Source organism: Oryzias latipes, chromosome 19 (genome assembly GCF_053564925.1).
Source record: "Oryzias latipes strain Hd-rR chromosome 19, Olatipes_Hd-rR_3.1".
Lineage (NCBI taxonomy): Eukaryota > Metazoa > Chordata > Actinopteri > Beloniformes > Adrianichthyidae > Oryzias > Oryzias latipes.
The window spans coordinates 402,652-425,501 of NC_136255.1; the positions used below are offsets into that span (position 1 = coordinate 402,652).

A 22,850-nucleotide genomic window follows, 5' to 3' on the forward strand; every position below is an offset into this window, starting at 1 on the left:
TCTTGGATTGCCATCACTGATCCTCTCTAAGACAAAGGTGGAGCAGCATAGGAGCACGTTGCACAGAAATCCGTCTGTTTAGAAAAGATGCTAACTAGGAGGACTGGATGCAAAAAGACAGAATGCTGCATCATGTGTGATTCGGACAATATAAAAGAAGATTTTAATGGCTGTTTTTGACAAAAGGTAGGTACTATAAATCAGAAGACCTCCTCTCTGCTGATCACAACAATTATTTAGGAAAGCTGGTAACAAAAATTATAGAGACAATTTCTATCCAGTATTACAAGCCAAAAAGCAGACATCAGTTATGTCTGTCACATTCTACAGTCTCTGTAAAGTGCCTAGGATTGCACAAGGGATAAGTTGCTAGAGGGCTTGGGAGCGTTTGCGAGTCCAGTCCATGTGTTTTGTGGAGTTGGATAAGGCGCCCATGGAGTGGGCTGAATGAGGATGGGGTCCAGAGAGCCTTACTTAGGACTGTTATGACATGAGCCGGAGCTTGGCTTGCAAAGCTGGCTGGAAGTTGGAGCTGCTCTCATTGTATGTTGGACTCCGGCAGGGCTCCTGTAACCCTTGTGCTATCCTAGGCACTTTAACATTGGGAGGTGGGTCATCTAGACCCACTAGACAGTGCTCTGAACTTCACTGGTGTCCATGGATTACATGAAATCTTTCCACCTTTATCCACCTTTGTCATGGTAGGGAGAACACCTCAATGGAAGGGGGGGGGGGGGGGGGTCATCTAAGATAGCACAAGGGTTAAAGGAGGCCAAACACAAAGCAGAAACATTCGAGCCGGGATAAAAACCAAACTTCAGTTAGAGAAGGCATGTCTATTTTATATTTTATACAAAACAAAGAAAAGGGTAAATATTTTCTGACCAATGAGAAGAATATACTGGATACAAGAATGGTACAGAGGTGCATAACATTAGGTGTTTGACAAAAATGTCCCTACAGTGGTGTATCATGGGTATTTGTTTATTTGTTTACATAAGGAGTTGTGGACAACCTTTAATTGGAGACTTAGAAAATAATCACAATGGATCCGTGTCAGTGTTTTAACGGAACCAAATTTACAAATCCACCGACCTCGTCAGAACATTTCAGAGTTTAAGTATAACTAGAGATTTTTTATTCTTTTGTTTTTTTAAGTCAACTTCAAAATTGAGAATATTCAAAATACACTTTAACCTCACTGAATTATTTTATTATTTACACTTGTGTACAGGAAAAAAAAAAGTACCCCAGCCCCCATCTTTTGACATCTCTTCAGAGTCGATGGTAAAAAATTGTACTTTGTACAGTTGTGTTTTGACTCCGTGACAAAAGTCCCATCCGAACCTGGATCCAAATCCAGATTGCAGCCCCCCCCTCTATATGGATGTACTGTGGCTTGCATCAATGGCTTCGGGTATGTGTCCTGCAGAGACTGGCTGGTAGGACATTGGCATGGGTGTCTTGCCAGGGCTCTGCCGGAATAGCCCCCCGTTGGGGGCCCTGTGTTTGCACTGCAGGCTGCCGCTGAGGCTGGTGCTGCTGAGTGGGTGGTGGGGGGGCAGTGTGGTGCTGCCAAGGCCCTGGGACAGGGGCAGCATCCTGCCTAGGGTCCCCCCATGATGAGGGTGGGGAAGAGGTGGTGGAGCACTCTCCTCGGGAAGGAATGTATTCACAGCGAGGCCCGAGGGAGGGTAGTCCCGCATGGACTCTGGACCCTGGACCAGAGCAGCCTGGCTGTTGATGTCCAGCACAGAGATCTCGATAGAGGGGCCGGGGATCTGCTTGTGGACCAAGTCCTCGTCCAAAAGATTGTTCATTCGACGGTGCACCTGCTCCAGGTTCACCTCTTTGTCCTAAGGAATGGGGGTCGGGGAGGTGGGGGAGTGAGGAAGAAAGGGAAGGAGGGACACAGAAACTTAAATTGGTGACAGGTTGGTTTGCACTGAGACCACATTCAGGATTACCAATTCATAATTCATGATAACCAATCCCTGAGTGCACATTGACATCAAACAGACACATTTGACATGTGCAGTACAACAGCCCAAACGTAGCTGTGGGTTCCTAAACAGCTGCCACCAATTTTGTTTGGAAAACCATTGAACACAAAAATCAACATCCTGAACAGATTTTTTATTTTACTACTTTTATTCCGCCACAGAGACGACTACTAGTGGTTTTCCCTTTGCTAGATTCTGTCAGAACAGCTCAATTTATAGAACAAGTCATGCAAATGTCGGCTAATGCTGCACCTCTTCAGAATGCAGCAGTGCATACTTGGAAAGACTTAAAGAACCACTCTGATGCACATTTTTTTTTACATGTTTTGTAGCATTTTTTTGATGGACATTTATAAAGACAATTCAGCTTAACCCTTGTGCTATCCTAGGGACTTTAACGTTGGGAGTTGGGTCATCTAGACCCACTAGACAGTGCTCTGAACCTTTTTTCTTCAATGATTTGTGATCTTCACTGGTGTCCATGGATTACATGAAATTTTTCCACCTTTATCCACCTTTGTCATGGTGGGGAGAACACGTCAATGGAGGGGGGGGGTCATCTAAGATAGCACAAGGGTTACAATTGCATTTCTGAGTATTTCTTTATTTAAATCATAGTGAATCAGGAGCGAATGAAAAATTGTGTTTGAAAAAGATTGTCATTTGTCCATCCATCCATTTCCTAAACATGTTATATTCCTTTCGAGGTCACAGAGCTGCTAGAACCTAACCTGGATACTGATGGAGAATGGCGAGGTACACCTTAAACCAGTCGCCAGTCCATCGCAGAGCCACACATTCACACCTAGGGACAATTTAGTAGTCAAGTAGTCTAGAGTAGTCAACCAACCTATGAAGCACTTTTTTTTGTTCTTTGGGAGGATACCGGACTGCCCAGAGAAAACTTACGCATGCACGAGGAGAACATGCAAACTTCACATATAGAGGTCCCAGCTGGGATTTGAATCTGTAACCCCCAGTCCCATGGACAATTTGCTAAATCTAAAGTGCAATATCGCAGGACTGTGCAATACTATAATATACTCTCCACTGGGCAATTTTGTAACATATTCTCCACTGTGCAATACTCAATAGGAACCATACCATACCACATACCATTGATAGTTACTTATTCGTGTCTTCTCACTGTAAACGGCTGGCCCGGGACCAGATAACCTAATTTTGTTTTATCACTGTGATAAAATGACAATGAAGATTCCTGAGTCCTGAATCAGGGCCTTCTGGCTATAAGGCAAAGGCACTAACCACTGCACCACCGTGCAGCTCAGACCATATTTGTGACGTAGAAAATGCAATGGGGGAGCCACAAACTCCCTGCTCCGCTCCATTCTGATGCAGCCACCACTTAGATCCATGAACGTCTTTGTTTTCCTTGTCTGAGCTGGAACCTGGATCAGAACTGTACGGCCGATGCTGCTCATTATTGTTGCACCACTGCTGTTAGGTCGGGGGTTTGAAGGGCTGTAAGCTAGTAAGTGTGTAAACAGACAGCTGTCAGCAACAGGAAGGCAGGAAGGTGAATGTTTGAACTACTGCTGCTCTGCAGAAGATGACAGTTTTTTTCAATATTTGGGGTGAAAATGACAATCATTAGTAATAAACCACTGTGAACCCTTTGAAGAGAGCTCAAGGATGATCGGAGTGGGTCTTTAATGAATAACCATCCACATCTGTGGGGTGTAAAGGTAATGGACAAAGCCAGGCATGAGCTGCACATCAAGTGAGCTCTGAACCTTTTTTCTTTTATGATCAGGCACACCTTTATCCCTTGCGCTATCCTAGGCACTTTACCATTGGGAGTTGGGTCATCTAGACCCACTAGACAGTGCTCTGAACCTTTTTTCTTCAATGATTTGTGATCTTCACTGGTGTCCATGGATTACATGAAATCTTTCCACCTTTATCCACCTTTGTCATGGTAGGGAGAACACCTCAATGGAAGGGGGGGGTCATCTATAGCACAAGGGATAGACATATAATACCCCTGTACATATACACCCATGTACACCCACAGGTATGCAGTGGTACCCAAACACACACGTTACACATCTAGAGTTAAAACGACTGTGCGCTGCATCTGTAACTGTGTAAAAAGCTGAGGGGCCTGTTGTTTGCTAAATACTGTATTTTAGGTAATATACCTGCAATTTTAAACCCATTTCCCTGCTCGGTACCCTGCCCTTCACAGACAAAGTAGTACAAACACACTGAGCATGGTTGGGACACAAAGTAGGCCGCTCTTCCTCCCTCCATTTTCACGTATGTTTTCTGAGTGTCTAACTAAACTTATAAGATCACATGTGTACCTTGGCAGACAGTCAAAGTTTATATGTAATGTTTCATTAAGAAAATCTCACCCTGCAAGTCAAAAAGTTCATATATGTTAAGTCAAATTTTTGGAGATTAAGGACAATTTCCTGAAGCTGTTTCATAATTCATGAAGCGGTGCCCCTGAAGAAGTGCAGCCCTTGTTCTGTGTTAATGACCAAAAAGGGTTTTGTTGCATGCAGAAACCGCACCGAGTGTTGTCAAGTTATTAAGGAGATGCACATGATTCAATAAGCAATAAAAAACAGCCCTAGTTTCCAATAATCAGTGACATTGAACATTTAATATTTTAAGTTAGCTAGGCCATCTAATAACTTCACTTTTACTCCTTACTCTACTGCATGAAGTGTTCTTTGTTGCTCATCAAAGTTAAATGTATGATTTCTCATTTCTCTGGTCGGGGCTCCTGTTCTGGAACACTAATCTTTTTTGGGAGAAATATTGAAATAAGACATCAACTTCATATTATTGTGGTTAGAATAATATATAAGAAGGAAATATGGTGATTTATAAAAGCACTCAAATGGAAACACTGTTTACATGTATTGATTTACGGGTATTTACTTTTTTTTTGTCTGTTTTGCACCCTTCTGCTTATTCCTAAATTGTTGTTAGGGTGCTAAAACATTTATAAAAGTCTGAAAAAATTCTCTTATTTTGTGGTTTAATAACTAAAACTTTGATGTACCAGCATCTTCAATCGGGACACAACTAGAACAAAAAAAATCCTGTTTTCAAAAACAGTTTTGCATCACTACACAGCTGGCGGTATAGCAAAGCAAGAAAAGGTTTATATCAAACCTTATACACAATATCCAAACTAACTCAGTTTTCTGGCATTTTAAAAAAAAAAATTACAGAATGATGTTTTGGCTGAATTTTCTACAAAACTTTTCGAGTCTCTGTAAACAGTCAAGAACCTTTTGAACTCAGACTTGAGGAAAATGCAGGAACGTTCAGTGCTGAGGTTCATGCGGCCAACTTCAGGGATGTGGTTGTAAATGGAAAGTACCATTGTTGTGCATGTGGTAAGTGTATTTTGAAAGTATTTGTAAGAATAATGTAAGTTGCACGCATTGATGACGTTTATCAGTCTATCAATCTATTTATTCATTTTAATGTATTTAGTCACTTTAACCATTTATATGTCTACTAAGGTTAATTTATGTACCTATTTTCTTTTTACATTTATTTTATCTTTTATTTTACTCCGTTTACATTTTAGCTGTAATTCCTCTGAGGGATCCTCCACATTGGTGATGGACCCTCCTCAGTGATGGGGGGGTCGCCGCGATGGGATCTCTCAGGTCCAGCTCTTTGTCTAGATCTGGGGGGGTCCAGTGTCACTGGACTCTGTGAACCTGGGTGGGGTGTCACTGATGTGGATATTTCCCCAACCTCAGTACAAAGCCAGGTTTCATCATTGCATCTTTTTGTCTTTTATCACAGCGAGTGAGTACGTGTGTGTGTATGTATATGTGTGTGTGTGAGACTTGCCCATTTTCCGCCCGCAGACAGCCCGTATGGGCCAGGAAGAGCATTACACATGAAAGGACCAAAACAACGTATATGTAAAAAATACCTAAAATACCTCATTTAAGATGTGCAACATTTCATTTAAAATGATTGTTTTTGTTATTTTTTTTTTATTATTTTTTAGGATCATTTTTAACGTTTTAATAACCCATCTCCCATGACAGTAGATCTTTCTTGGCCACAGCTGCAATAATTTACAATGACAGACGGATGTCAGAAAATGAATTACTACTACTTCTATTTTCCCTTTGGGTATTTGTTGTTTTTTTATGTTAAATTAAAGTGTATTCAACATCTTCAACAATTTTTGTGTTGACAAGCCCCTTAACCTTACAGTGCATCCTAAATTCAGTCAAACCTCAGGATAAATCACGCTTGCATACCATCCATCCATCTTTCTCTACTTATCCAGGACCGGGTCGCGGGGGCAGCAGTCTAAACAGAGAAGGAGAGACTTCCCTCGCCCCACCCACTTCCTCCAGCTCCTCTGGCGGGACCCCAAGGCGTTCCCAGGCCAGCCGAGAGACGTAGTCTCTTTAGCGTGTCCTGGGTCTTCCCCGGGGCCTCTGCCCAGTGGGACATGCCCGGAACACCTCTCCAGGGAGGCGTCCAGGGGGCATCCGGACTAGATGCCCGAGCCACCTCAACTGGCTCCTTTGGATGTGGAGGAGAAGCGGTTCTACTCCGAGCTTCTCACCCTATCTCTTTTTTTTTTTTTTTTTTTTTTTAACTTGTTCTGTCCAACAGCTGAGCAAACAGATTAGAGCTGAAGGCTTTTTGTGTTGGACAGGTTTTACTATCACAAAAAGAGGTTATATAGCTTCAAGAAACTAGAGTGTAGATTTGTATAAACCCCTTTTTGTCGTATTATTTTTTATTTATTTGTTACATTTAGTGTGTGTGGGGAGGGAGAGGGGAAGAATGTGAGGGGAGGGTGGAAGAGAGTAAAAGGAAGAAAGGTGAAAAGGTGGGGGATACAAGCACTGATTTGACTAAGTTATTAATTTAAGCTGTAACAATTATACCAGATCTGCTGGAAAGACGAATGTTACATCAAAGGTGAAAATCTGACACTAAGATGAGCGAAAAAAAAACTGTCCATCAATACACTGTAGGTAAGGAGGAGGGATGAAGCAGACAGGGAGCAGTGTGGAGTGTGCACGTGGGGGTGGAGATACATGCATGCTGCCGACGTGAACCGTGTGTTCATAAAGGGAGCCAGATCCTACCCAGCCAGACCAGCCAGACCAGGAGAGGGGAGGAGAGCCCCCCAGGCCAGAAGCCCCCCCAGCATCCGGACCCAGGCAGCCCGGCAGGGGAGGAGGAGGGGACCGCCCACCCCACCAGCCAGGCACAGAGAGGGCCCCCCTACAGGGGCCCCCCCAATGACCAGAGGCACAAGCGAACCCAGTGTCCGGCCCCCAGGCCACAAGACAGGAGCGCTTAGCCGTACCAGGCGGCAGCCATGGGGGCCACCGGGCGCCGGACACCGAGACAAAGGCCAGGGACGAAGCCAGGGCCCCCGGAACCCAAGAGCCGGCCACCACCCGACCGGCGCCCCGTCCCCGCAAGCCAGCCCAGGCACGCGACCCTAGCAACCCAGGGATCGCCACGCACCCACAGCCACAGCCACCCCCCTAAAACCCTACGCACTACCACCCCCCCCGCCATAATATCTGACCCCCCCCTCCCCAACCCTCTCAGTGCCCTCCCCTCTCTGTGATGGGGAGGGAAAGCCCCAGAGGGTCCCAGCGAGCCAGCCCCCAGGTCGGTCCTACCCATGCACTCACACACACATACTCACAATCATCTGGTTACCCTCCCTACCCCCGCCGCCAAGCAGTAACCCCCCCCCCCAGCCGGCCGACCCCCAGCGCCGCATGCCCGACCCTTCCCGCAGCCGACAGGACACCCATAAGCCCGGCCGCCCTGAGAGGACCAGGCGGGTGAAGACCGGCCGCCCCCCCCCCCGACCCCACCCATGTATGGAGGTGTGGGAGTGCTGTGTGTGTGCTGCAGGTAAAATAGGAGGTCACCAGTGTGGGGGGATGCACCGCTGCCAAGCCGCAAAGCCCCCCACTCTGGAGTCCCTCTGTGAGTGGTGTGTATTTGCTGTGTGTGTGCTGCTAGCATGCAGTGTGTGTGTCTACAGAGGAAGTTAAAATTGTGGGGGGGCCAGCGAAAGGTGAGCACGGATGTTTCACCGTGCCCCCCTCCACCAGACCCTCTCCACAAGGCCCTAGATGAATCAGAGTGTCTAATATGCAAGTAAAAAGCGGGGAGGAGGGCGGGTGCCAACGAGAACCCAGAGAGGGGCATCCCCAGTGAGCCCCGCCAGCATACCCCTCCCATCCAGTTCCCGGGGCCCTATGTGCCTGTGTGCAATATTTGTTTGGGTGAGAGCGGGGAGGAGCGGGCGGATGGGCACAACCGGGGGAGAAGGCTCCCCCGAGCGACCGGCCCCCCAGCCGGCCGCGGTAGGCGCCCCCCCTCCCAGAGCGGCCGGGCAGCCAGAAACGCCAAGCCAGCCGCAGTTGGAGGCCAGAGCCTCGCGGCGCCGAGAGACAGCCAGCAAGGAAGGGTCCCGGTGCCAGAACGGGGGGGCAGGGGGTCCAGCCCCACCATTCATACCCTGGCCCCCCTAAGGACTAGCACACTGCCCCCCCAGCCCCCCCCCAAATAAATAAATAAATAATAATAATAATAATAATAATAATAATAATAATAATAAAATAATTAATATAATAATAATAATAATAATGAAATAAACCCACCCAAGTGAACCCATTAACCCCTGCTGTGACTGCGGCGCCGACCCCCGGGGGGCCAGGCCACGCGCCAACTACCGGCCACGGGCGAAACACCGGCCACGGGCAGACGACCCCAGGCCCCAGAGCCCCAAGCCCCCCCCCCAGCCCCCGCCACGGCGACCAGCCACCCAGCACGGCACCCGGCCGCCGTTCCCGGTCAGCCGCACTGCCTACCCTGCGCCCAGCAGGCACCCGCCCAGGAACCCCTGCCAAGTTGCCGGCAGAGTGTGCGCCCCCACCACCACCCCACCCAGGCAACCAGAGCCCCGAGCCGGGAGAACGACAGGCCCGGCAGAGCCCACCCCCCCAAACCCACCCCGGCCCACCCAACCAGCCAGGACCCGGCTCAACCTATCACCATCCCACCCCCACTAGGTGATGTGACTAACCAGCTGGAGCCAGGGAGAGTCTGAAGCCGACAGGTTTTTTGTGGAGGACATTATCTCTAAACTAATATGCTCTGACATGAGGTTTCTGTAGTGGTTGATGCTAAGATTATTTTTAGATTTCCAGTTTAGGAGGATAGTTTTCTTTGCGATACATACAGCGGTGAGAACCATATAAGCCTTGTTAGATTCCATGTTGATGTTATTCAGGTCACCTAATAAGCAGAATTTGGGGCAAGCAGGAATCTTATGATTAAACCAGATTGATAAATCCTCACAAACCTTACGCCAGAATGATTGGACAGGTGGACAGAGCCACAGGGCATGCAAATAGTCGTCTATGTTGTTACCTATGCACTGTGTGCATGTAGCAGACTGATTGAGACCCATTTTAAATAACCTCTGTCCGGTGTAGTGAGTTCTGTGGAGAATCTTGTATTGAATAAGTTGCAGATTAGGGCTTTTGGTCATATTAAAGGCATTCAAACAGATCTGTAGCCAAAATTGATCACTAGAATTCAATGATAGCTCAGACTCCCATTTTGTCATGGGTAAGTAAATGGTTTCATCTATGTCTGATAACATCTTATAAATTTTTTTTTTTATAAAAATTCTCACCCTATCTCTAAGGGAGCGCCCACCCACTCTACGGAGGAAGCTCATTTCAGCCGCTTGTATTCGGGACCTCGTTCTTTCGGTCATGACCCATAGCTCATGACCATAGGTGAGTATTGGAACGAAGATCGACTGGTAAATTGAGAGCTTTGCTTTTTGGTTCAGCTCCCTCTTCACCACAACGGACCGGTACAGCGACTGCACAAAAACAGACGCTGCTTCGATCCGCCTGTCAATCTCACGCTCCGGTCTAGATGACCCAACTCCCAATGTTAAAGCTAGGATAGCACAAGGGTTAAGGTCCTCCACCTGGGGCAGGGACACTCCACCCATCGAGAAATTGCAAACTACCTTTCTCTTGCATACTTTAGAATTTAAAAAAAGTTATTTTCTTTGGTTTGTCACAAATAAAAAAAAACAGTTTCTAACATTCGGGATATTTGCTGTGATTGAAACAAGTTAAGGCGAACAACCAGGTCAGACAATATGTGACTAAAATGTGTTTATGAAATTAAAGATTCTATTATTTGTCCACTTTTTATTTTGAATTTTCTTTTATGTTAAAGGTTTTTTAAAAAGTGTCCTGTAAAGGACTGTTCATCTTTTCAAAGTTAGGAGTGGTCATTAACCACAGCTACTCGGTTGGGGGCTCTCTTACCCCTCCATTGTGGTTCTCTGGCTGAAAAAAAGAAATTGTTAAAAGTAAGGGTTACTTAGCATTGGTATAATTTAAGATTGGTTTATGATTAGAATGCTAAGGTGCTCCTAAAACAGTGAGACAAATTGTATAAAGAGTTTTAAATTGCTGCTAAAAATCAAATTAAATTGCTTTTTCATTCCTCCAGAATGCACAGATTCCAAGTAATAAGCAAAACTTTGGTTGTCTGATTTTCTCTGATCGCTCTGTTTATTTAGCGTTTCAAGCACGTATGATCTTATATTGTACATTTAATAACTGTCCGTAGGGGAGCTACTCAAAATATTTATTTGTACAGTCCTTAGTCACATGCATCCGTATGGGGGGGGTTGACCTATACAGCAGCTATGTGGAGGGGCCATGGAGAGGAGCGGCTGCATCTTGAGTGACATCATGAAAATGGGACATACCATTGTTGTGCGTGTGGTTAGTGTATCGTGAAGCATTTATAAGGAAAATCCAGGTTGCAAACACTTAAAACAAATGAGTGGTGGTGTCGTATTGTCCCCTAATGCCACAATGTAGTCATTCCTAAGGTGTGCGCACTGGCTCCCTAATCACCGTGCACAAATGCGGCCTGTGCGGGTGGGTACTTGATACGCACGTGTCTTTAGGATGCCCACACAAACTACAAAATTGACTGACTAGTTTTTTAACTTCTAACAGTCAGGCTGCACAGAAGAGACATGCAAGGAGCGCACACTTATCAATTGAACAGCTCTAACGGGCCCCTTGCGTAGTGTGATTTAGGAAATGAAGGAAAAGAATAGTCCGTAGAACATGCCTGCGCCTTACCTACTTCCCCCTACATATCAAATGTGTTTCTTAAGTGTTTGCTATGACCCGTTTTTTTCAGCATGCTTGTAGAAAAAAATGTACATAATTGTTTTCACTCTATGGGTTCACAGAGCAGTCCATGACTTTCATATTTCATCTGGGTTACCTGTCATACCTTTTGTCATTATGGATAGATGGACTGTAGGTTAAACCCTTTACCATAACTTTACTCTGACATGGTAAAAATCTAAACATAAATGAAAAAAATGTAATTAGCTAAGACAAATTGCTGATCGATGTGCTCGTGAGAACAGCTGAACAGATTTTTGGGAAATTAAGACTGACAATTAAGTTCAACTTCAAGGTCAGATCAAATCATCCATCACTGTTTTAGCCAAAGTGCAATCCATGGGAAACAGTCATGGAAAACATCACTGTTGAAAGGAAACCAAATACAGATGGACGTTATACTTATGCCTTTAAGGAAAAGGTTCCTATCTTCACAGGTGCAAAATGTAACATACCAACGAATAGTTCCTACTGGGAAACACAGCTATTCTATCAAAGAATTCTGTAACGAAATGTTACATTTATGGCTATGATGCTTAGTGGCTTAAAGGTATTCATTTCTAAATCCACATCTGTTGAATGAGCTGAATCTGCAACTGAGATGACTGGAAGGGTTTGTGGGAGTTCAAAAGACTTGTGGACAGATAAAGAGTCCTCCTTTACAATTACAGAAGCTGCACAAGGTTTTATCTAAAAAAAAACACTCTAAAACATCGCAATCAAAAAACACACGACAGTTGAAAGCAATAAGTAGCCCCTGGCTGCTCCATCCCTCTGTCTCACTGCCCGTTTGATTTTTAAACTATATACTGTTGTTTTTTTAGTATGGCATCTAGTACTCTATCATTGAGGGTTTGATTGTTTTGGTCCGGGCTTCTTTAACGCCTTAGTCACATGCTCCCATGGCGGTTGACCCGTACAGGTGCTGTAAGTTTTTGGGTTGTCTGGGCCCGTGGAGGGTCATAAAGGGGTGCAGCTGGCAGATCCTAAGACTTAGTACGTGCCACCCACTGACAGCCCGTATCCACTCGTAAGGGCAGTTGTAAAGAAGGATTTAAATTCAAATCAGTCGCTGATTTCATTGGATGATTTTACATCAAAATGTTAATTTTGATCAGTTTGAAGGGATTTTAGTTGGTTTTTCTTTCTTTACCAGGGTGAACAGACCAAGAATTATGTTTATATCTGTATAAGAAACACTTCTGAAATAAACTTTGAAAGACAATAAAGGACCCTGGTGACTGAAAGGAGATGTTAAATTTGTTGGATGTCATGAAGGAGCTCTATTCTGACCTGTGTCAATAGCTTCTGCTTCATCCCAGCCTTTCTCTCTGTCTGTCCAAATGTCCCTTCTCCCCTCCGATGAAGCAGTTGTAAATTCATTATATGTCAATGGAGCAGAAACCCTTGTCAGTCTGTAATCCTTAGTGACCTGCACGAGATCATAGACAGTCAAGTGTAAATCAAAAATGAGACAAACATGTAAAGAATATGAGGGGAGAAAGAGAACACGGCTGTTCACATTGACATATAATCAGTGGTCAGACGTGACACAACGACAGAAAGGACCTGCAGCACACACACATCATTTTAACAGGAACATCTACTCACACTTTACTTCATGGATCCACAGAAACAGCATAGCCTCTTTTTTTTTAACTTTGGTTTCACTGTGATTTGAGTTCAACATGTACTCATTGTTCATTGGTTTGTTCCAGAACTGAACTGAATACTGGCTAATTTTCCAAAACAACTGTAAGTTTGTGTTACTTTCAACTCTATTTGTCATAATGCCAGTTGCTCTGGTATAGTCCCCTTAGACGTATAGACCCCTTGCAGTGATGCAACGCTTGTGTCGTTGTCCACCATTTTTTGATACGGGTAAAATCAGTGACACTGGTGGAGAAAAGCAGCCACCAAACCTTATACGTGCATTGCTGTTGGTTTTCAAAACAGAAAAACTCTCAAGTGTCTCATTCTACCAATTTCCATGGGGCCTTTGGTTACACATTTTATTTGTCTTTACAGTGTTCCAGTCAAATATAGGTGTCAATCCGTTACTTTTGAAAGTGTGAGGCTGGAACAGGTACTTTTTTTATTTAAAGCTAATTGAATAACGGAAAAAATTGGCACACTTTTCCCAAGAAAATCCAGAATATGAGGAAGCAGAATTCCAGATCCCAGCAAAGCCTGAATGTTCCTGATCTGTTTGTTTCTCTGTCAGTCCCTGTTATCCTCACCCAATCCTTGTGGGCAAGACAATACTATTGCAATATTAGTGGTACCAAAACTCATTGGATTGTTTTATATGAATGTGTTTTGCACTTTGTCAATACTATATAATAGAAAACATCCTAATAATATGTAACCCAGTCATTCGATGCACACAGCTTCCTCTTCCTCACAGCTTTGCTGCTCTGCACTGTTTGAGTGTTGGTGGGTGGGGGCCCTGTAAGGTCAGTTCAGTTAAGGTCAGAGGTCAGTTCTGTTTTGTGACGGACCCCAGAGGGAACTGCTCAAAGGCCGACAGTCGAGTGGACACAACAAACACAGGCGCTATGACATCACGTGCAGGTGATCTACCCAGGTGTCTAAAGCATTAGTTTATGTGTTGTTGTTTTTTTATTTTTTTTTTATTATGATTGGGGCAATCTGACCCAAAAAAAGACCACTAGACAGCGTGGAAAACTGCTGTTCTTCTGATCAAGTGCCATAAATGAAAACCAGGTTTTTAACAACGATGCTCTGGCTGCCTGTCTGAAACTCCTGATGAAGGAGTCCATTACAATATATAAATGGATGAAGCTCTCAGTTGGGGGGGAGTATTTGTTTCTGTGAAATATGCAACACAAGTCCAAGGTAGTTTAAATCCAGACCTGCTCAGACTGATCGTGTTAAGTGTTTGGGGGTCAACAAAGAGAGAAGCTGCTGTTTTCCAGGCCAGCTTGCAAATGTTGTGTTAATTATCGTGAGGGAAATAGGTGTGGAGAAAAAACACATCAAATAAGTAATGGAAGGACCTAAAAAATCAGTAGCCAGATACGATTTTAGTCTCCTGATTTTTGGTAAATATTTTAGAGCTGGGTGTTCCTAGTCCACTGAATCAGGTATCTGGTCTGCACCTGGATCCTTAAAGTACAGTGTGGCAGAGTGTTCCCCCCACCAACCCATCCATGCTTGGTCACCTCTTTGGGCTGCTCCTGCCGGCAGCGGTTGCTGTTCCACCACGCCTCCATGCCAGCCACTAGGCAAGCTAGAAGCAGGCCAGCAGCCAGGAAGCAGAAGATGCCAGCAAAGCTGTGCAACTTGAGGGAGCGGCCATCAGGGTGCGTTGCGGCGTGGTTGCTGAGGTCACATCGACCTGTTCTGGGCCACCATTTTTGCTTCATGATGTCCAGGTCCCCTTTCTCCTGCAGCTCTAAGATCCTACAGCAATACAGAGAGAGAGGATCATTCAAAAGCACAGTTTACATGTCTTTGCTGCAGTGCAGATCTGGTGTGATCGCTGCACGTGCCAGGGAAGTGATTCTTCAAACCTATGTTAGTTACTACTTGTGTCAATGACTCAGTATGAAGCCACAACAAAAACCAAACACAACATAGTTCTCTACAAAAACAGACCACAGTGCATCTGCCCCTTTAGAGCTATGAGATGGGTTTTTTCTTCATGGTGACAGGCACTTCTTTTTTACTGGTGGACAGTAAATGAAGGAATTTCTTGATTTTGGTTTTTAAAACAATTCACGCAAAATGGGTCAGAAGTTCATCCATTTCCCAAAAACGAATGCAGACCGATTGGCTGGCCCTCACACATTTTCACCTCATCAAATCTCACCCACCAGACTGCATCTTGATGATCATGGACCATGCCGTCTGCTCAAGTCAGAAAATGATGGCAGCCAAGTTAGTGGTAGGTAACTAGCTGCTCTCTTTATAACATCAGGTATACAGAGGTGTCCAGTTGACTGACATCTAGAATACATTTCATTGTCCAAATGGAAGAATTGCATCATATTGTTGTGGACTTTAAGTCAAATGCAGGCAACAGCAAAGCTAAACTGTGCAGTAGTGGCTGGAATGATTTGTCCATCAAGAGCATCAATATACTTCTAATACTCCAAAAGGAACCTGCTCTCTTTAATATAGCCATCTCTCGAGGAAGCGGTAGTACATTTCATATTTTTAAAGACCAAATAAGCACTTCCAGTAGCTTCCCTCGCTCCAGAATACTGAAGAACAGGGGCATCTTGTGGCAGAATTAAGCTATAACAACCCCAGGGGAGAACAACCAAAGGCCTGACAAGAAATTCCAGTCAGGGATTAGACTTAAAGAATAGAAGTTGTGACAAAATTGTTGTTTTATTTGCTAATTTTAAATAATTAAAATAAAGAACTGGGATGTTTTCAGCTTCCAGGAATTGTGTACAGATTCTTGCAACTGCTGCAGCATGAGGTGATGTTCTGGGATGTTCAGCACAACAACGGTATCTCCAGCATTCAAAATGCCATCAAAAAAATGCACCAGTGTCCGACACACCTGCCCATACTATAATCCCGCCTCCACCATGGGCCACTTAACATCCTGATTAACTCTGTGTAAAGGAGTTGTGTTGCATGAGGAGTCCCCATAACCCCCAATAAAATACATTAGTGACCTTTTCTTGTGGCCAGTCTTAGGTACACTTGTGCAATGCTGTCTGTCTAATCAGCATCTTGATATGGCCCACCTGTGAGGTGGGGATTATCTCAGCAAAGGAGAAGTGTTCACTATCACAGGTTTGTTAACAGTATCCGAGCAAAAACAACAGTGTTTATGCGTAGTTCTCCATCCCTTGCAAACGTCATAACGCCTGCTCTATTTGTTGGAGCCGATCAATATGAGATGAATGAAAACATTTTTACATTTTGGGAAGCTAAGGCGTGATGTAATGGTGTAGAGATTTTCTGAATGATTGATTTATTTTCTCCCTCTGGGATCAATTTGGGTTTGAGCAAAGACCAAGCTCCATTATTTGCTTGCTGACTTGATCTGGAGGTTTCCTCACATTGGTCTCTGTCTTCATTCCCACCATGAATAATCCTGGTTGTTTCACAACACCAAAGCTTAATGCCAGCTCTTTTCATCTGAACTTAATTAACCTAAGCATTGTTATTGATTTAATGGTGAGAGAGCCCCCTGTAGGAGGTGCTTCTCATTACAGGAACTCTTCTGCACTCACCTCTCCTCTGAGAGGAGCTCTTTCATCTTGTATCATGCTCACTTGTTGGGTTTTATTTACAAGGGTGCTGCAGTTGTTGTCTCAGTTGGGAGCTGCATTTAAATGCCTCACTTTCATGAGATTTCTTAAAAGAAAGAAAAAAATCAGCCTGCCACCTTCATTACCAACTCCTTTTTAGGCTGCAGCAGCACAGTAGACAATAAAACCCCAGCCTGCACAAAAACCCTTCTGTTGTGATTCATTATGTGCTGGAGAAGATGGATGGATTTAGAAAGACCTTAAACTGAAAAGTTACCATTTTCTCTCTAAAAAGTATCTTTTCCACCTTTGTTTTTGGTATGGGTGTTCCTCAGAAAATGTCAAGAATTTGGATCAAAATGTCCAACCCCCCCTAAAGTCATTTCCCTCTCTTTCAGGGAGCTTTGAAGTAAAGACCCACTCTGATGAAAAGTGAGTTTTGGTGTTTTATCATGTCCTTGTACCATTTGTCTGATGATGGAGAACATATATGAAGAAAATTAAGCTCAAACATTCATTTTTGAGTATGTCTTCATCCAAATTGTTGTGAATCAGAAGCAGTTTAGGGATGCAGCCTGGACAGGCAGCCAGCCTGACGCAGGGCCCCTGGGGCTGGAGCGACCGCGCTGCCACGCCGGGCGGCCCCTGGTTTTATCTGTTTTACCTCATTATCATCGAGACAATAATAAAAAGATCCTCTAGCTTGATTCTTGTCTCTACTTTTCCCCTCTAACTAATGTGGGTCACGAGACATGGACGTAGTGGCAGAAAGAGTGAGAGACCAGACAGTCTCTGAATGATCTCATGGACCCAGAAAAGGAGACGTGATTCACGAAGCTTTTGTAGAACTTTTTAAAATCAATAAACGTGATCTCTAAACATCCTCCGTGTCTTCCATGCCACGGAATGACAGAATCCTGAATGTTTCTGCTGTCAATCAAAGTATTGTTCACATCTGTGTTTTTGAATGACTTATTGTGTGAGTTGCTTTGTGTTCATTTGCATATATAAAGTGTATTGTGAAATTGTGGGCTTTTATTTTTACATTTCTAGAATTTCGATAAAGTTTTTCGAAAACGTTGATAAAAACGCAGCTATTATGACACAGCATTAGTGTTGACAATTTGAAACAGTGAAAAAAAAAGGCTTTTACTGACTACTCCTTCCCTCTACAGGAAGCTTCTCCTCACACCAGCCAATATGGCAGCTGGCCTTGAGGCAGCTGTGTACATCTTTAAGCCATGCTCAGGTTGCCTCAATCAATTTAGACAACGTTCTGTGTTGATGGCTGACTTACTTCTGGGAGAAGAGATCTCTGTAGGGGCTTCCGTGCTGCATGGCAATACCGTAGCCTTTGCTGCTCATGCTGTTCCCCGACACAGTGATGGTGCAATCATCATCGGTCAGAGCGGTGTACTCCAGCACCGCCATGTCCCACAGGAAGGCGTATGGACTCTTCTTGGCCTGCAAACACAGTTACACCCGTAAACAAATGCCCATGTTTCCACAAACATTATTACAAGTGGAGATTTATATAACGAGTTTGGTAAAATGCATGAAAACATCTTGGACTCATATTAAAAAAAAGAACTTTTCTCACATCAAATTCTTTTTTAAACACAGTCATGTGCATCAACAAAAGTTGGTTTGGCCCTAAAGAAGAAAACAACTGTAAGGAACCACAAAAACTACCTTGAATAATGCAAATGCATGCTTTAAACTGAATGTATTTGGTGAAGATAATGAAGATAACTAAAATTGCTGGAAATTTTGAGTTTTCCATGAGCAAAGATGTTATCGTGTATCTATAGTACATGAGATAATACACAATAATAGCCTCCACATTTATCCAAAAACCTGGCAGCTGGCCCCGGCATTTATTTAGAGACAGGCGTCTTTTGAAGACCGACATTTATTTAATCACAGACAGAACGGAAATGGCTTACGGGTTCATTTTGTGGTGATATTCGGTCACAAAATGTAGACAACACTGAAACATTTTCAGATTTATTGAAATGATGAGAACATCGTATTATGTTCTGATTAGCTCTGGCTGCAAACGTTTCTTTTCTCTTTGAAGCATCAATCTCCGCATAAAAAATCCTCTTGCGTTATCATGAATCATTTTCCTAGAGACACGCGGACCTTTCTGTGTTTGCTCAACAATCCACATTCAAACCACTTCTTCTTATTGGTGGCTCTCTTTCTTTGCACCTCCAACAGGCAATCATTTGCTTTTTGCTCCTTTTTCTGCAGCCATCTTCTGATTATTACCGAGCCACTATTAGAGACCGGCATCTGAAATAACAAGCACCTGTTAGACCCGGCGTTTTTTTGGAGATCAGCATCTACTGGAAGATATACGGTAAATAAATTGATAAAATTGTCTGCTAAGAATGAGCAAATATGCTGTATTATTTAGCAAATAAAGTTAGCAAAAACATGGAACTACTTGAAAGTACTAACAAAAGGATAAAATCTCCACCTTACTTAATAAATTAGCAAAACAACAGAATCCGAAATCAGAATCAGAAAAAGCTTTATTGCCAGGTTCAGTAGAGCGCACTTTACAGAACGAGGAATTTGACTTGGTGTTGGCAGGTGGTGCATCTCAGATGAGAAAAGTGCAAACACTATAACATACAGTAGGGAATTTTAAGCCATACAACCAAAAACGTATGAACAAGAGAAGTGATATTTGTGGAAAGGAGCTACACTAAATAAATCTAACTTGGAATCAAGAGCTATGGATCCAGAGTTATCTAGAGCAAAAGCGATGGCTGCAAGCAGGTTAAAGTGGGAGAAGGAAGGTTTCGGGTAACAAAAGAGCATCGCAAAAGGTCTACAAGACCATAGTGGGAGCAGATTAGGGCTGCACGATATGAGGAAAACTCGCGATATCCGATATTGGTGATTAATATCGCGATAACGATGTAATTTGCGGTATATAAACAAATAGCCAAACAACCAAAAACATCATTTACATCTCACTGCAACAGTTTAAAAATTATTCTCCAAATGACCCTTGTCGACGTAGGAGGCAAACATCAAACATAAAAGGGCTCATCTGATTGATCAACAATGTAAACGGGTCTTTCCGATTGGTTAAATGCATAAAGGGGTTAATTTCATTTGTTCACCATTTCAGGCTGCCATGAGTTTGTTTTTGCACATTTGAGGTAACCACTTATTGCAATTTTTGCCGTCTTTTGCGGTATGCATATTGCACAGCTTGATGTCGCGATAACCATAAATTTGCGGTATATTGTGCATATTGAGACAGAGCTGGTGATGTTGAGGTTCTCTTTGGGATGAAACTGATATAGTTAGAAATGAAAACATCTTGTTTTAGATGTTTTGGAAATGAATGCAAGGAAACAAACTAGGATGGTTTGGACACAGAGGAGGGGCAGTGATGGTGTCGGTAAAAAGATGCTGGAGATGGATCTACCATGAAAAAGGGTCTAAAGGGGAGACCCATAGAGAGATTCCATTGTGAACAAGGACATGGGGGGGTTGATCGAAAAGGAATCCAGGGTTAGATGGAGATAGATGGGTCAGTGTGGCAATCGTTACCCCTTTATCCAGCAGAGTTTTAGTTCCAGTGTTGATACTCTTTTTTTTTTTTTTTTTTTTTTTTTTTTATTTTATTTTTTTTTTAACTTGTCCTGTCCAACAGCTAGGCAGACAGATGAGAGCTGAGGGCCTCTTGGGTTGGACATATTTTACTTTAACAAGAGGGGTTATTAATCTTCAGACAAACCAAAGGTATGACTGAATAAACCCCTTTTGTAATTGAGGCCAAACTTTATTAATTTCAACCATGTTTGAAAATCTTTGGTGTTGGACCGGACGGAAAAGGAAAGAGGGGAAGAAGAGAGAGGGACGTTAGAGAGAGGGGGGGTAGGGGGTGATAATAGGAGGGGAAGGGGGATAAGACCATGAAGCAGCATAAAGCAACAAGTTTACTGGTTGTTAATCGTTATGGTAAGGTTCAAATGTAAAAAAAAAAAAAAAAAAAAATAAGGGCGGAGCCTGTCCACACACACACTCAAATGTTATAAACACACCTGTTAGTTGCAAAAATGTCCACCTGTCGACATGTACACAAAACAGATAGTGTTCACACGCATACTTATGCCTTAAAACCAACTAGTGTGAAATATTTCAGTCATTCAGTCTGTTGAGCTAACACCTGTGCTCAGGTGAGTGTTTATGTTCTTCTAAAATGGATGGTGGAACGTGAAAAGAAGGAGGGAGAGTGCCCAGCCATCCCCACCCCAAGACCCCCACCGCACCAGCAGCGGCAGCCGGATTCCCCCCAACGCCACACGGGAACCGGCAGGGAACAACCGCCGCCCGGGCGACCAAGCCCGCCACCCAGGCCAGGGCCAGCAGGGCCGCCGCAAGGCCCCCAGAGCCAGAGAGCAGGGAGGCACGGAGGGAAAGAGGGCGCCGCCCCAGCCCAACCAGGAGAGCAGCCCCCCCGCCGCGCCGGGAGAACCCAACGCAGGGCCCCACCGGAGAAGGACGCCCACAGCCCCAGACGAGCACCCCACCACCACCCAGGAGTTCCGGGCATTCCCCCGCCCCAACCCCAGGTACGGGCCAGGACCCCCCAAGGGAGACCCACTCCGCACTCCAGGCAGCCATCCGCCCGGCCCACGGTTGGTCCAGGGAGGAGCGAGGCAGGGGCCCGCCGTCCCCGCCCAGAAGGGGGGAACCCCGGGGAAAAAAGAGGGCCCACAAGGGGTGTTGTAAATATGGCCCGACCAGGCTCGGCCACAGTTGGAAATTTGGCGGGGCCCAGCACTCAGGAGCAAGGACCAGAACCCACCCCCCAGGGACACGAACACCCCCGGCTCAGATGTAATGTGAACCCCCCCACCGCGCGGAGAGAGCACCGCCGGGCCCAGGAAGCCAGCACCCAGGGGACACAGCCGCCGTTGCAAAGGGGCCCGTACCCCCCACCAGGGAAGAGGCAGGGGACAGATGGTCCTAGGTCCCACCTTCCTTGCCAAATGTGTGTGCGTGTATGTGTGTTTGAGAGAGTGTGTGTGTGCATGTGTGTGTGTTTATGTTGGGATGTATATATTGAGGGGGGAGGGGTGTGTGTACTAAGGGGGGTGCGGTTAAAATTGGCGGGTAGGGCACTAAGGGGACGTCTCCTGATTACTCACAGTGACGTCCCCTCACCCTCCCCACCAAGGGGCCCTAAATGTCTAAGGTGCGAGGTGCGGGGTGTTGATACTCTTTTAGCTACCATAACAATTCAACCGTTTACGGATTCTGAAGTGGAGAAAAGCACCTTTGTGATGCTATACAACACTTTACACAAAGTGTTAACGCAATCAATGTAAATCAGCGGATGCGGTCCCAGAATGCTGTTGTTCAACTATTCAATATGTTCCAGATCCTGTCCCAGATGTAGCATGAGAAACTACATTTAAGGTGTCTAGTCTTCTTGGACAGAAGAAAAAAACAGGCATTTAAACAGCTCTGTCTGTTTTGTTACGTCACGTTTGTGACTTTTGGTGTGACAATCAAATTTGGTACACGGGGAAATACCTCTGTCCACATTTATATGGAAATGCAATCCAGTGACAAAGCCCCTCTGGGTGCTCAGCATTCCAGCTGCACTTTTTAAACATGCTATTTTTACGTGTGAAAAACATAAACAGGTGCTGTTATGACTGCAAACTGACCTTGCGGATGCCTTCAGAGGGACTGGACACGGAGTGGTCCAGGCCGTCGTTCCTGCTCATGGTCCTCCACAGCTCGGCGTAGGTGCTGTCCTGCTCCAAAGGGTTGGTGCCTTTGTTCCTGAAGTAGTCGTACACAGCCGAGTCCCTTACTGTGCCATAATCAACATCCATCTGGCGTGCCAAGTCCTGAAAAGATCTGCAGGGAAACATTAACATATATTTTTTTATGTCAATTCTGGAAAGGTTTTTTACGTAACCCTTGTGCTATCCTAGGCACTTTAACATTGGGAGTTGGGTCATCTAGACCAGTGTTTTTCAACCTTTTTTGAGCCACGGCACACTTTAACCTTGACAAAAATCCCGCGGCACACCAGCATCCAAAAAAATAGATAAACAAAAAAAAAAAAAAGCTCAGTCTGTGTTGATCTACAGCTGCTCTGCAATCTCACATGCATTTTTGTGATAATTGTTGCAGAAAACGCTGGAAGCTACAGCTGTTTTTTCTAAAAGATGTATTAAAAATTCAGTCAAAAGATTCAAAAACTGTTTGATGTGTGTTCGTTGTTTTAAGACGTTAAGAGGAGAGACTCATTGTGCGCTAAGACAGTCACTTTACTGCATCATGGGAGATGTAGTGCCCGTAATCCGCCGACCGCAGAAAGACCA

General features: G+C 44.6%; 1 protein-coding gene across 4 annotated transcripts in view; it reads right to left on the reverse strand.

Moving 5' to 3' along the window:
• Positions 1–140: 140 nt before the first annotated feature.
• grid1b (glutamate receptor, ionotropic, delta 1b) overlaps positions 141–22,850 on the reverse strand; it is a 493,010-nt gene continuing 470,300 nt past the window's right edge. For 3 of the 4 annotated variants that reach the window (XM_023949511.2, XM_023949513.2, XM_078937683.1), the window contains 5 exons: positions 22,185–22,380; positions 17,777–17,943; positions 14,428–14,668; positions 12,536–12,674; positions 141–1,856 (listed from right to left, as the gene is read on the reverse strand). In XM_023949511.2, the coding sequence (XP_023805279.1) occupies positions 1,405–1,856; positions 12,536–12,674; positions 14,428–14,668; positions 17,777–17,943; positions 22,185–22,380 (1,195 nt within the window). In that variant the 3' untranslated portion in view covers positions 141–1,404. The remainder of the gene's footprint in view (positions 1,857–12,535; positions 12,675–14,427; positions 14,669–17,776; positions 17,944–22,184; positions 22,381–22,850) is intronic. The other variant, XM_023949512.2, reaches the window with a different exon arrangement.